Source organism: Scardinius erythrophthalmus, assembly GCF_964197995.2.
Source record: "Scardinius erythrophthalmus genome assembly, chromosome: 21".
Taxonomy (NCBI): domain Eukaryota; kingdom Metazoa; phylum Chordata; class Actinopteri; order Cypriniformes; family Leuciscidae; genus Scardinius; species Scardinius erythrophthalmus.
Genome location: NC_138241.1, coordinates 13,795,860 through 13,808,841, shown reverse-complemented (window position 1 = coordinate 13,808,841; position 12,982 = coordinate 13,795,860). Strand labels below are relative to the sequence as shown.

The 12,982-nt window shown below is 36.1% G+C and overlaps 1 protein-coding gene across 3 annotated transcripts in view; it reads right to left on the bottom strand.

The window, feature by feature from the left end:
- Positions 1 to 12,214, bottom strand: part of LOC308682231 (uncharacterized protein) — a 28,597-nt gene extending 16,383 nt beyond the window's left edge. For all 3 annotated transcript variants that reach the window (XM_081351782.1, XM_081351783.1, XM_081351784.1), the window contains exons 1-7: positions 11,990 to 12,214; positions 7,590 to 7,654; positions 5,542 to 5,622; positions 5,277 to 5,333; positions 3,754 to 3,948; positions 3,517 to 3,642; positions 223 to 271 (exon numbers count right to left, since the gene is read on the bottom strand). In XM_081351782.1, the coding sequence (XP_081207908.1) occupies positions 223 to 271; positions 3,517 to 3,642; positions 3,754 to 3,948; positions 5,277 to 5,333; positions 5,542 to 5,622; positions 7,590 to 7,654; positions 11,990 to 12,044 (628 nt within the window). In that variant the 5' untranslated portion in view covers positions 12,045 to 12,214. The remainder of the gene's footprint in view (positions 1 to 222; positions 272 to 3,516; positions 3,643 to 3,753; positions 3,949 to 5,276; positions 5,334 to 5,541; positions 5,623 to 7,589; positions 7,655 to 11,989) is intronic.
- Between the last annotated feature and the right edge of the window lie 768 nt (positions 12,215 to 12,982).

Below are 12,982 nucleotides of genomic sequence, written 5' to 3'. Positions count from 1 at the left end.
AATGACAATTTAAATTTTGGGCTGAACTACAAAAAATAATAATAATAATAATAATAATAATAAAAAAAAAAAAAAAAAAAAAAAAAAATAAATAAATAAATAAATAAATAAATAAATAAATAAATAAATAAATAAATAAATCACATACTGGACATACATCCTTTCTCTGATCTGACAAGTAATGTGTTTTTTTGTGTGTGAGAAAGAAAAAGAATTACACACCTACTAGTAAGGCACTTCTTTTAGTTTTAGCATCTGATAAGCCAATGACCTGTTAAAAAAAAAAAGTTCAATATATTAATTGTGGGTTAATGATATATTACAATAATATACAAGGATAATACATTAATTACGGGTTATTTTCAACAATGTACGTGCATCACATAGGCATGCTACTGATTACCACTGAAATAACTGACTTATCTATTTTGTTAAAGCGAAAAGGAAGCACATTTAAAGCTGCATGAAAGACATTCAAATATGCAAATACCAAAAGTATGAACAAACAGTGCTGTGTGACAAAATCAGGAAGAATGTGACATAACCCAAAAGCATTGGCTGCATCTCAATTCTAATAGTCTACTCAATGTGTAAGGCTTTATTCTACATTAGAATTCAACCAAGCCATGTAATAATTATAATGGATTATAATTACCACATGCCAAATCATAATTTACTACCGTAGTACAATGTTTTTGAAACAAATTTCTTATGTTCATCAAGGCTGCATTTATTTGATCCAAAATACAGTAACATTGTGCAGTACTGTGAAATATTTGAAAACTTTGTTAAAAAAAAAAGTAAATTAGTTATAACACTTGCCAACAATGTTCAAAATGTATGCATATTACAAATGGTTCATAAGCCATGTTTGTGGCAAATAAAGTTTAAGTATCATAGTTAAAGTTGACAAAAGGAAGACTAAGTGTTTCGTGTAAACAGAATTATGAATGAATGTACCATTGTTTGTCACACTGTCTCTCTTATTGCCTATTCTTGGGACATTTCTGTCAGGGACAATAGTCATCATTGCATCATCTTTTATTTTCAGTCTCTAAAAAGCCTGTGTCGAACTATGTCTTGTTTATAAACGAATCCACAGTAAAATGAAGTGCGTCTTACTGGATTTGACTGGAACTTTGTTAAAAATAAAGTTCATACACGTTTCCTCAGATGTTAAAGGGCAAGTTCGGTATTTTACACTTAAAGCCCTGTTTACAGATCGTTTCTGATGAAATAGAACGGTTAAGATTAAGATTTGGACACATGCTGCTGTCCCGAGAATTTTAGGTTTCTTTCGCTTTCCCCAAAACCTCTAGAATGGGTGTATAGGTGTCCTGGAACAATACTTCATAAAACGCATTAAACTTTCGTTTACAAAGACCTGAAACTCACCGAGTGGTCATGGGTTTTCACTAATATGCTCACACAAAAATCGCTGCAAAAGATGCTTTTTAAGTCTATTTTAATGTTGATATGTCATAAGAGCACAACGCAACTGAAAGAAATGAGACCCTGCAATAAATCAAACTGATGCCGGGTAGAGACACTGCACGATTTTAGCCCCCATTTTAGCGACAGTTGTGGAAATAAACAAATGTGCAAAATCAGGAGGCAACCAGGGCTTGTTCATGTGACAATTGCATAGTGTATGATCAAAGAAAATATTTGAAATATCTGAAATATTTAGACTGCTAAATATCTGGACCTGAAAAGTGTGTGTTGATTGGAAATTAAATACGTGATGACCTACAGCCAATAAGAGAGCAAGATACAGGGCAAGAGAAAGTTTACAGGGAGATTCATAGACCTGCAACAGAACATTACAAGCATGGATTCTGCAAGCAACCATTCTCTCATTTGTATTCTTTTTTTTTTTCATCATTTCAACAAGAAGTCTAGTCTCGCACAAGAACCCGTCCCACACGTGATTTAATGCTATTTCCTGTGTGTGGTTATGAAACGTAGACCAGACAGAGTTGTCTGCAATTCTTCCTATTGAAATGTTGTGTAATATGTGACCCCCTGTTGCTATGTAATGTGCACAGAGCAGAAACTAAACAGACACTAGTAGGGAAGGGTATCGTTAAAGGTTTTAACGGTATTACTACTCTTAACGATACTCCTTATCGATCCGGTACTTTAACGGTATTCTTATCGGTTCTTTTTGTTATATTAAAAAGGAAAATAAATAGAACGTAATTAATTATGCTTTATATTTTGAAATGTATACTTAATATCTATAGCAAAAGAAAAAGCAATGCTTTAACAAAACAAATAAAACATGTATGTTATGCAGAAGGGTGCAGGCTTTTGTGTTTTATATACAGAAGACATAGGACACCAAAAACAAAGTACAAACACATGGTCAAACAAAAAAAAAAGTATAAAATAAAACAAATTATATACCCAGTGCTTTAATTTCAGTAATGTCTACTGACATTACTGTTCAGGAGTAATATGGACTAAAAAGACATCTAATAAAATCAGATGTAAAATAGCACTGCATAGTTTATCATAAACCGATTAAAGCTTATAAAAGCCAATATTATTCATTCAAGAGCTGCGACTGATTTTCTCTTTGCCTTTTGTTGTTCGATTCACATTAATGGAGCAATCGTCCGCAGGTTTATTAGACTGCTGCCTCTAAGACCAAATGTAGATCTAATTATCATTACGCATCATTTTCTGAATTACAATGAGAAATGACAGCACACCGCTGTGAAGGGAAGGAAGTTGTGCTAGACAGAATGAATGCGGCTTTAGTTTTTAATGGTTATACCTCAAATATCTTTTTTATAATCATTGGAAGCCAAAATCTAAATCTAAAATAAAATTTGTTTAATATCAAAGATCTAAAGTGTAACCGTTTGAATGTTTAGTTCTCATCGTCACTCATTAAGCAGGGCTGTTGTGTTGTGCGCGCCGTGGCTCCGCGTGAAAGATCGCTATCTCTCTTACACACACACACACTCTCTCTCTTTAGCAAAAATGCACCACAGACAAATGGTTCAATATTATTATATATAGAAGTGGCTGGCGAGATAAAATTTGCAAGATAATAATTTCTTAATAGCAATAATAAATAGCACTTCTCCAGTACCGACAGCAGAACCGATAACGTCCGAGCTTATCGATCCAGCGGTCTTTCATAATTCAGCACCGGGGCCCGTTTAATACCGGGTTTCGGTACCCATCCCTGGACACTAGACTGTATTGTAGCGTGTGAAAATCGAGCAGTGTACATCCAGCATAATATGAACTGGGCTTGCTGGGTAGATGCATAGTATGGTGAAACATGCAATCTGTCACAACAGTGGCAGCTCTACCAGCTGAAAGAATAAAAGCTGTCATTCAAAGTCGACAGTGACAGCACCTTACAGATTTTTAAACTACTTTAATGCCCAATAATCCCAACGCCCAGGTTCAGCGGGCTCCACCTTTACAACACAAGAGTATGTTCAGCCCCACAGATGGCAACAAACCACAGGACACTGAATAAACACTTAAACTCACTTCTCCAGTCCTGCTCTCATTTTCCTTGTTCTCTTTCGACTTGTGAGCTCCTTTACTTTTAGCTTTGGGTCGAATGTGATTGACAGCATTGGCAACAAAAGCACTGTTCACATCCCATCCTGGGTCCTGAACATGAGGAAACAGTGTCAGAGTCAGCAATTTAAACAATAAAACATTCAAACAGCAAACTCTGGAAGTCCATCAGCTATGGCAGTATGGTTGTCTCCATGTTCATACCTCCTCACTAGAACGGGCCGTCGGCTGCCGGTTGCTTTTGTTCCCTGAAGCCAGTGGAGGTCCAGAAAGACTTTTACTTGGAGGAGCGACTGGCTTCTCTTCCACCTTTGAAAGGCCAATATCTTCCACCTCCTCTGGCTCAGACTCCTCAGACTCGTCGAGCTCAGAATCAGCTCCAGCATTCTCATCCTCCTCCTGAAAGAAAAGAAATATCACATCACATTTTTAAAAGTGTGTGCTGATAGAGCTAGGGGTGTATACATAAAATGTACAGTATATTAAAGTTACAAAAATGACAGAATAGACAAAGTGCCTCTGTTATAGAACTAGTAAGCTGCATTTAAAGGCATCAGCGTCACGCAAATGTCTGGCCTTCAAAAATATCCTGTTCAAAAATATAAAAAGTTCAATACAATTTGCATGTATTTTAAATAGTTTGAGGTCAATAATATTTAAGAATCTTGAAAAAAAAAGTAACAGTTTCCACTAAAATGTTAAGCAGCACAACACTGATGATAAGAAATTCGTCTTGAGGACCAAATCAGCATAAAGATTTCTGAAGGACCATGTGACACTGAAAATTCAGCACTATCACAGGAATAAATTACATCGTAAAATCTTAAAATAGAAAAAGAGCCATTTTAAATGGTAATACTATTTTACTGTATTTTTGATGCAGACTTGGTGCGAATCAGACATTAAAAAAAAAAAAATGCATGCGTGTAAGGAAATTAGTTTATAAGGAAATTACGCCTCACCCCCAGTTAATTCTGATTGGTCCATTGTTTTAAAGGGGTGGTATAATGCCCTTTTCACAAGATGTAAAATAAGTCTCTGATGTCCCCAGAATGTGTATGTGAAGTTTTAGCTCAAAATACCCCACAGATTTTTTTATAGCATGTTAAAGTTGTCACTTTTTGAGGGTGACCAAAAACGCTCTGTTTTTGTGTGTGTCCCTTTAAATGCAAATGAGCTGATGCTCCCGGCACAGAAGGCGGAGCTTCAACAGCTTGTTCTTTGCAGCTTCAATTACCTCACACTGAAAATTTCTAAATCTTTTAGCCTTTTATGTTAGTCAGACAAAGATGGAGAGACTAAAGAAGAAGAGACAACATGTAGACAACATTTCTGAATGGTAAGTTGATGAATTTATGTAGCTTATGTGTAGTTGTCTTCAAGTCATCGATTAGCATATTCTGTCTTGATAATATATAAATCGTTTTCCGGGGGCGGGGTTTATGTAAATTTTAGGGTTTGTGATGTCACTAACCTGGGAGGAATGTCGTGTAGTCCCAACCAGCCGTTTGTTGTAGGTCTTATACAACTACTTCTTTAAAAGAAAATATCTCCCTTTGCTTTGAACTTTGAGCGTTGTAACTTTTAACCTGCTTTTTTTAAATACTCAATAACTGTGGTTGAAAGAGAGGAAAAGATGAGATGCATTGATCTGCAGAAATGTATTAAAACATCCTGTGTCAAAGCCTTCTCACACCATCCTAACCATTAAACTAGTTTCAATTTACCTGTTCAGCACTTTCATCCTTTTTAACCCGTTCTAGTTTCTTCCGCTGCCGTTGACGCTAAAAAAAAGAAAAAAAAAAGAAGAAATCTTTTTTTTTTTTTTGGCCAGCAACACAATGCTTGCAATAAAATCCATCTTATTAATGGCTCTGTTCACAATAAGAACAAAATTTTAAAAACAATGCATAATAGATCTGCCCTGACAGTAAACTGTGTTAAAGGTGATTCATTCTTATACTTAGTGTGGCAAAGTGAAACTCCTCTCACCTTCCTCTTGGCTTTGCGCCTCTCTGCTTTCCGTCTGGCCTTCTCTTCCTCACTAAGACCCTCCTCACCATTTAAGACATCCTGTAGAACATACACAAACCCAAATGAGACAGGGTATCAGGAACAAACAGACACGCAGGTACTTTATTTGCTTCAGAAAAAAAAACTGAGCAAAATAGCAGCAAACAGAGGTCTGTTTCAGAGTACTGCATGTCCTTAAAAAAGGAATTTTACCCTATTTGAGAAAGTCTTCTTTAGTTGTAGGCACTAAAACAAGGTTGAAAATGTTGCAAAACCACTGTGGGGGACTTTGGCCTCTATAAATCCATATGCTGATTGACAAAGCACAAATGTTTGAAGCCAGTGTTGTGCTCACTATGAGTGGTTAACCAAATAAAATGTAACTCAAAGCTTTAATTCTTAAAGATGACTGCAGTGTAACAGTTTTGTGTGAGCAGACAACTCTTACAATGTCTGATATTATACAGCCTGTAGAAGAATGCACACTATCATGGGTAGATAAGCCATTTGAAAGTATCAGCAATGAATGTGATGCATTCACTAAATAACAGTGTTTCTTGGAACAAAAGAGCCTCAAAACAACTGCAAAGAATATGCTGGGAGTAACTCTGTTTGGAGCATACCAACCCGACCTTGACCCAAATGATTTGTTGAGACATGACTAAAAGATAAAGTTCATTCACTTTTTTTTTTTTTTTGGAAAGAAGTCTCTTATGCTCATAAAGGCTATATTTATTTGATCAAAAATATCATCAAAACAGTAATATTGTTTTACTGTTATTACTGTTATTTTTAAATATTATTACAATCTAAAATAACTTTTCTAGTTTCATATATTTTACAATTTAATTTGTTCCTGTGACGTCAAAGCTGAATTCTCAGCATCATTACTCCAGTCTTCAGTGTCACATGATCCTTCAGAAATCATTCTAATATGCTGATTTGCTGCTCAAGAAGCATCTTTATTATTATCATCATCAATGCTGATAACAATAGTGCTGCTTAATGTTTTTGTAGAAATCTATCTATCTATCTATCTATCTATCTATCTATCTATCTATCTATCTATCTATCTATCTATCTATCTATCTATCTATCTATCTATCTATCGCTGGTCAGAATTATTTGCCGCCTTGGTAAATATGATTAAAGATGGCTGTAAAAAAATAAATTTGCATTGTTTATCCTTTTGATATTTTATTTAAACTAAATGCAAAAATCTAACCTTTTATTGAAGTAAAAGAATTGAAAGTGGAAATAAAAAAAAAATGTAAAAAATAAATTCACATTATGAAATAAATGTTTTTCTCCAAAACACATTGGGAACAACACAGTATCGTTGTTTCTATTACATAAATTCAAATTATCACATAAGTACTGGGATATTAAAATGTTATAGTTCAGATATAAACACTGATCTCTACGGTACCGGTCAAAATAGAGAACAATCACCTTATGAAAGCAAGTTGGTGCTTCAAAAAAAAAAAAAACTATTGTATTGTTACATCACTAGGTGGTGACAGCTGACTATTAAAAAAATGTATAAGTGTCTTTGAATCATTCACTCATGAGTTGTTGTTTTTTTTTTTTAAATGCTGTTCATCCAGTAATGAAGCAAGTGAAATGTCATCGAATCATTCATTCAAAACTGATTTTTTTGAAAATAAATTCATTCAAATGTAATGTTTGAATATATATATATATATATATATATATATATATATATATATATATATATATATATATATATATATATAACACATACTTACAATTTTCAGATAGCCTACACTTTTAAGGCCACTATACATGTCGCTATGCAGCAATCAATCAGGTATAGTTAAAAAGATAGCCAGATAGTAAAAGACCTGAATTAAGTTCATTAAATTTCAGACTTAAAACTAATAGTCAGAAAACATATGAAAGCAGTTCATTCAAAAACAACAGAGAAACATGCAGGTCTTTTGACCTCTCATTCTCATTTCTGATTTAATGTAACAATTCATGAAAAAAGCCCAGTGTTCTTGTACCTGTGAGAGCATGTGGTCATTCTGAGCACCTGTGTCCATCTTCTCTGGCCTTTCATCACTGGAGCCTGTGGAAAGATCCAGAGAAAACAATCCATAAGTCCAAAGTCCCCCAAATCAAGCAAAGAGAATGACTTTAGCCTTAGCCAACATCACACTTTTTGAGAATTAAAACATTCAATAATGCAGAAAAGAGAATCAACACAAGCCACAAATCCCAACATTTAGGCCTACCATTTCCTAGTTCTTTATTCACTCCAAATGCTCACGACACACTCACAATAAGAAAATACCATTCATTTCATTGTGACTATGAAATGACATTTCAGTCAAATTGTTACAAACCCTTGAAAACTTTCCTCATAATAAAGTCTTGGTTTTTACTTCTCTAATTGCATTAGCCACAGAGGCCCATGTCATAGGCTATATTTTTAACCTTGACTGCAGATGGTTTTGTTTAATTAGCATTTGCAGGGTCAAGCTGTGCAAAGATTTTAATTTCACATCATGTCTGCCACAGAAAAGCCAACTAAACCACTGGGAAAAAGAGTTATCAGCAAAAAGAAAAACACACTCCCTCAACAAACATGGGACCTAAAGCCCTGCAGGATTGCAATTCATTTGTCAGCTATCTTAAAGTTTCCTTGCTGCAATGGTAAAATTAGACCTTGCAGACATTTCTCTAAGCTACACGGCCTCACATGAACTACACAGCTCAAAACATTCCACAAGAAAGCCATTTAAACAACGGCCTAGTAAAACAATACTTTCTCTGAAGATCGTCCAATGACAGATATTTGGATTTTGCCATTAGCTAATCTAAGCAAATGGTTTTCAGACCAGTTTTTAGGTTTTGTTTTCTTTTATGTGATTCATGATAGCTCAGTGATAGTTTTATCCTTGATTCAGCCCAGGGTTTTGATGATCACAATACGCAACCATCTGCACAATGTCCGAAAACCTACATAAACAACACAAAATGACCAAGTCCAATTTTTTTTTCTTTTTTTTTGCATTTCTTAGCCAAACAATAACATTCCTGTTTCAGAAAGAGACAGAATGTTGCAAGCTTGTTAACTGATTCCTTTCGTACAGAGAAATGAAGATACATTAGGTGCTCAAAAAACACGTTTTCCGTGTCTTCAACCACTCCTATTAGCCATTACAACACTCTTAATATACCCACAGAAGTGTTCTCATACAGCAAAGTGATGCACACAGTTTGCCTTCAGTTATAAATCACAGCCAAAGTAGCACCACAAATCTCAGGCAAATGCAAATGAAGCAGGCCGTGATCTGAGACGAGTCCTGCGGTTGCAGAGAAGTGATGCATCGACCAGCAAACTTCCCTTTAGTGACACATCTCACACTTCGATGGCCTTGTGACAATGGCGGTCAAAAAACTGATTTACCTAGGTAAGATACAGAAACCGCAGGTGGCCCCTGGCTAGTCACGTCTTCCTTGGATCATGCAAACTGTTCCATGCAAAAGATCCCCACTGATACGGTTTTCACTGGCACCAGTCAGAATGCTGAATCCATTTGATTAAAACAGCAGTGGAAAATCTTGATTCACACTACAAATAGGTGGCCTAAATACTTGCATGCAGAAAAGGACCGTAAGGATGTGTCACAATGTTAACAACGATGTTTATTTAAGCTACTTGGTAGATACCCTGCCAACCTTCCACATCTCTGATAATTTTACTGTGAATGCAACAGACAGGCAAATAGCAATTTAAAGCAACAGCCCTGGTGGGAAAAAAAACTATGTACACTTCAGCATTTAATGATGGACCATGCTCTTAAGCATATTTACATTTCTACCACCAACTTTGAGTACAGACCAATATTAGACAACACAAACTAGCAGTACTTCATGTAATGACAATGCACGCACACACACACACACACACACACACACACACACACACACACACACACACACACACACACACACACACACACACACACACACACACACACACACACACACACACACACACACACACACACACACACACACACACACACACACACACACACACACACACACACACACACACACACACACACACACACACACACACACACACACACACACACACACACACACACACACACACACACACACACACACACACACCTCAATGAAAAAAGGTTCCAATTAAAAGCTAAAGGGGCTTTACAGCCTGATGTCATTGGGGAACCTTTTCAAGTTCCCTAAAGAATTTTCATTCTCTAGCTTTTTATAAAACCATCCTTGTATTCGTTCTTTAAAGAGCCCAGACACCAAAACTCTGGTCTGAAGAATCCAGTTTAAAGGGTTAGTTCACCCAAAAATGGAAATTCTGTCATTATGACTCACCCTCATGTCGTCCCAAACCCGCAAGACTTTCGTTCTTCTTCGGAACACAAATGAAGAACTCTGAGAGCTTTCTATCCATCCATTGACAGCTACGCAACTGACACTTGATGCTTCATAAAGGGATCGTAAAACTAATCCATATGAATTGAGCGGTTTAGTCCAAATTTTCTGAAGAGACTTGATCATTTTATACGATGAACAGATTGAATTCAGGTTTTTATTCACATATAAACATTGATCAGCGAACATTAACAGCAGCTCAAACGAACCCGATTGACAGACCAGAACAAAATGCTCAAACGTGATGCGTAACACGAGAATGAACCTCATTGGTTCTCACCTGTCAAGCGAACATGCTTGAGCTTCCGTTTACCACAAATGATGTGCGAGTTGATATGTGAATAAAAGCCTAAATTAAATCTGTTTATCACATAAAGAGATTGAGTCTCTTTAGAAAATTTGGACTAAACTGCTCAATTCATTTGGATTAGTTTTGCAATCTCTTTAAGAACTTTTTGAAGCGTCAAAGAGGTAGTTGCACAGACTGTCAATGGAGGGACAGAAAGCTCTCAGATTTCATCAAAAAACATTAAGAGGTTTCTATCTGATCATTGGCTGGCCTTCCCATGTAGATGCCACCACCCAGGACAAGTCATCGACATGTCAGCCATCTTTTCAGATGCTGTCATCACTCACAGTTGCCACAAAATTTCTCAACTCTGGTTGTAAAAACCTCTGAGATTTGAAATTGGATAACCTTTCACAGATGGGAATGTGTTGGTTTCTGTTTTTTTAAGTATTAACTCAATATTACTGGGTTTTAAACTATGGTAACTTTTTAATGTAATGTTAGCCAAAGCCTTTGTCTTGTTGTGTCTAAGTTTCGTAAAGTCATCTGCTGAAGTCTATTACAGATTTAGATATTCATACATGCGTCTAACTATGGTTGCAGTCAACTTGCTCTCAAATGTTCACAAACCAGCTTTGACCGTTCCAACATGGAGAACGGCTTACGTATAGTGGCCAACAGCTGCTAATGAGGCATCTATATGCCTCATACACATATTATGTGTATGTGTGTGTGTGTGTGTGTGTCATATATATATATATATATATATATATATATAGACACTATGGGTCTACCAGCCACCACATTCCAAAAACTAGGAACCAGTGATCATGTTCCAAACGCAGCTCCCAGCTAGGATTTTCCAACATAGATCAAGAACTTGTCAAGAAAGTAATCAAAATCTCCAAAGAATAATACGGGTAACTCAAGAACCCCAAATGGTCTTTGATAAGAAGGATTGTTGATTATCCTAAAGAAACAGAAGAACCTTTATGTTTATTATTGTATGAAAAGGCAATTTTGCCATTAGACTTGAGGCAGCCTTTAACTCCAGTGCGCTTAAATTTGCAAGAATATTAAAACCATTACAAATTATAACGCATCTGAAATGGTTTGTCTGAAAAAGTTTATTCTTAATAAAAACACAATCAAACAGGAAATCATCAGCAGCTAAAACCACATTTAGTGTCTGTGATTCTCGGGCCTGTTGCATGTGATTTATTTGAATTAAATTCAAATAAAAGCCTGTGGAAAACGTAAATTATACATTTAATTTCTTTAATTAATCAAATGTAAATAAATTAATATAGAATGTGTGAGAGATTAGGCTAACAGAGTTTAACTCGAGTTCGTTTGCTAGTCTTTGTAGGCTAATAATATTAAACATTAAATATGGATTTGACACATATTAAGGCTTAGACAAAATTCCCATCGACAAATAAAAGCTAACCGGGTGACAACCGCGGTTACATTGAGCCTAAAAAACCTTCGCAAGTGGCATCATGATTTCTTCAATACGCTTTTATATCTATATAAAACTGACTCACATTAGATATCACTGTCACTAAAGTGCGTTACGGCGAGATAAGCATATCGTGCCCTTTGTTTTACGCTCTGATTCATGGAAAACTAACTTTATAACTCGGACAGACAGAAACAAAGTTTACAAGCAGTCGTGAAACTCACCGCTGAGCCCCAGTAACCGGCCGAAATCCAAACCGAACTTCATTAGTCCAACCATCCAGCATTATTACCCTCAATAACACCACAGGAACATATACACGACAGAATACATGTTAAAACAACAAATGAGTCGACATCTTTAAACTTGTAGTGAGCTGTTTCTCTTCCTGGGCGTCGAGCGGAGCGTCAGGCGGGTGTGTTGAACTGCACTCAAGCGCCTCCCAGAGCAAGCGTCTTAAAGGGCCGCAGGGGCCATAGTGTGCTGGAGCCACACTTCTCGCCAGTCAAGTCAAGAGCATTTTATTTGTCATTTGCACAATTACTTTGGGGAAACTAGGCACTGAAATGCTTGTGACGATGCTCAGGCTTACTTAAGCAATAAGCCCCTTGAAGCCGTGTTTTAGCCTACAGTGGATTTAGAACAGCTAAGGGGCGTTGTTAAAAAAAAAAAAAAAAAAAAAAAAACGCGTAGCCTACGCCCCTTAGCTGTTCTAAATCCACTGTAAAACACGGCTTCAAGGGGCTTATTGCTTTTATAAAAAGGTTACTCCATAAAAAAAAGAAGATTCATTCATTCAACAAAAACAAAAAAAAATACTAATTACTAAAACCCCTTTTTTTTACAGTCTATGGTTAAAACCACTGATCTATATAATGACATTCTATATAGATCAGTGGTTAAAACACATTTAAATCCTCCGCCAAGCAATGTAGTTCCAAAGAGATCCAACACATGTAGCCAAAAAAAAAAAAAAAAAAAAAAAAAATCACAAATGGCAGTTGCGTAATGCGCACTACTATGTAATGCGGTCACTTGTAGGCTACTATTTTGTTGAATAAGTTACTACGGCTTCGAACTCGGCTCAGCCAATCAGAATCAAGGACCGGAACTACATGTTTCATAAGATTAACAGGACCATACACACATTTAGTAAGCATAACCACAAATATAAACTCAAAGTAGTGGGCACTGGAATATTAAAGTGGCATGCTATG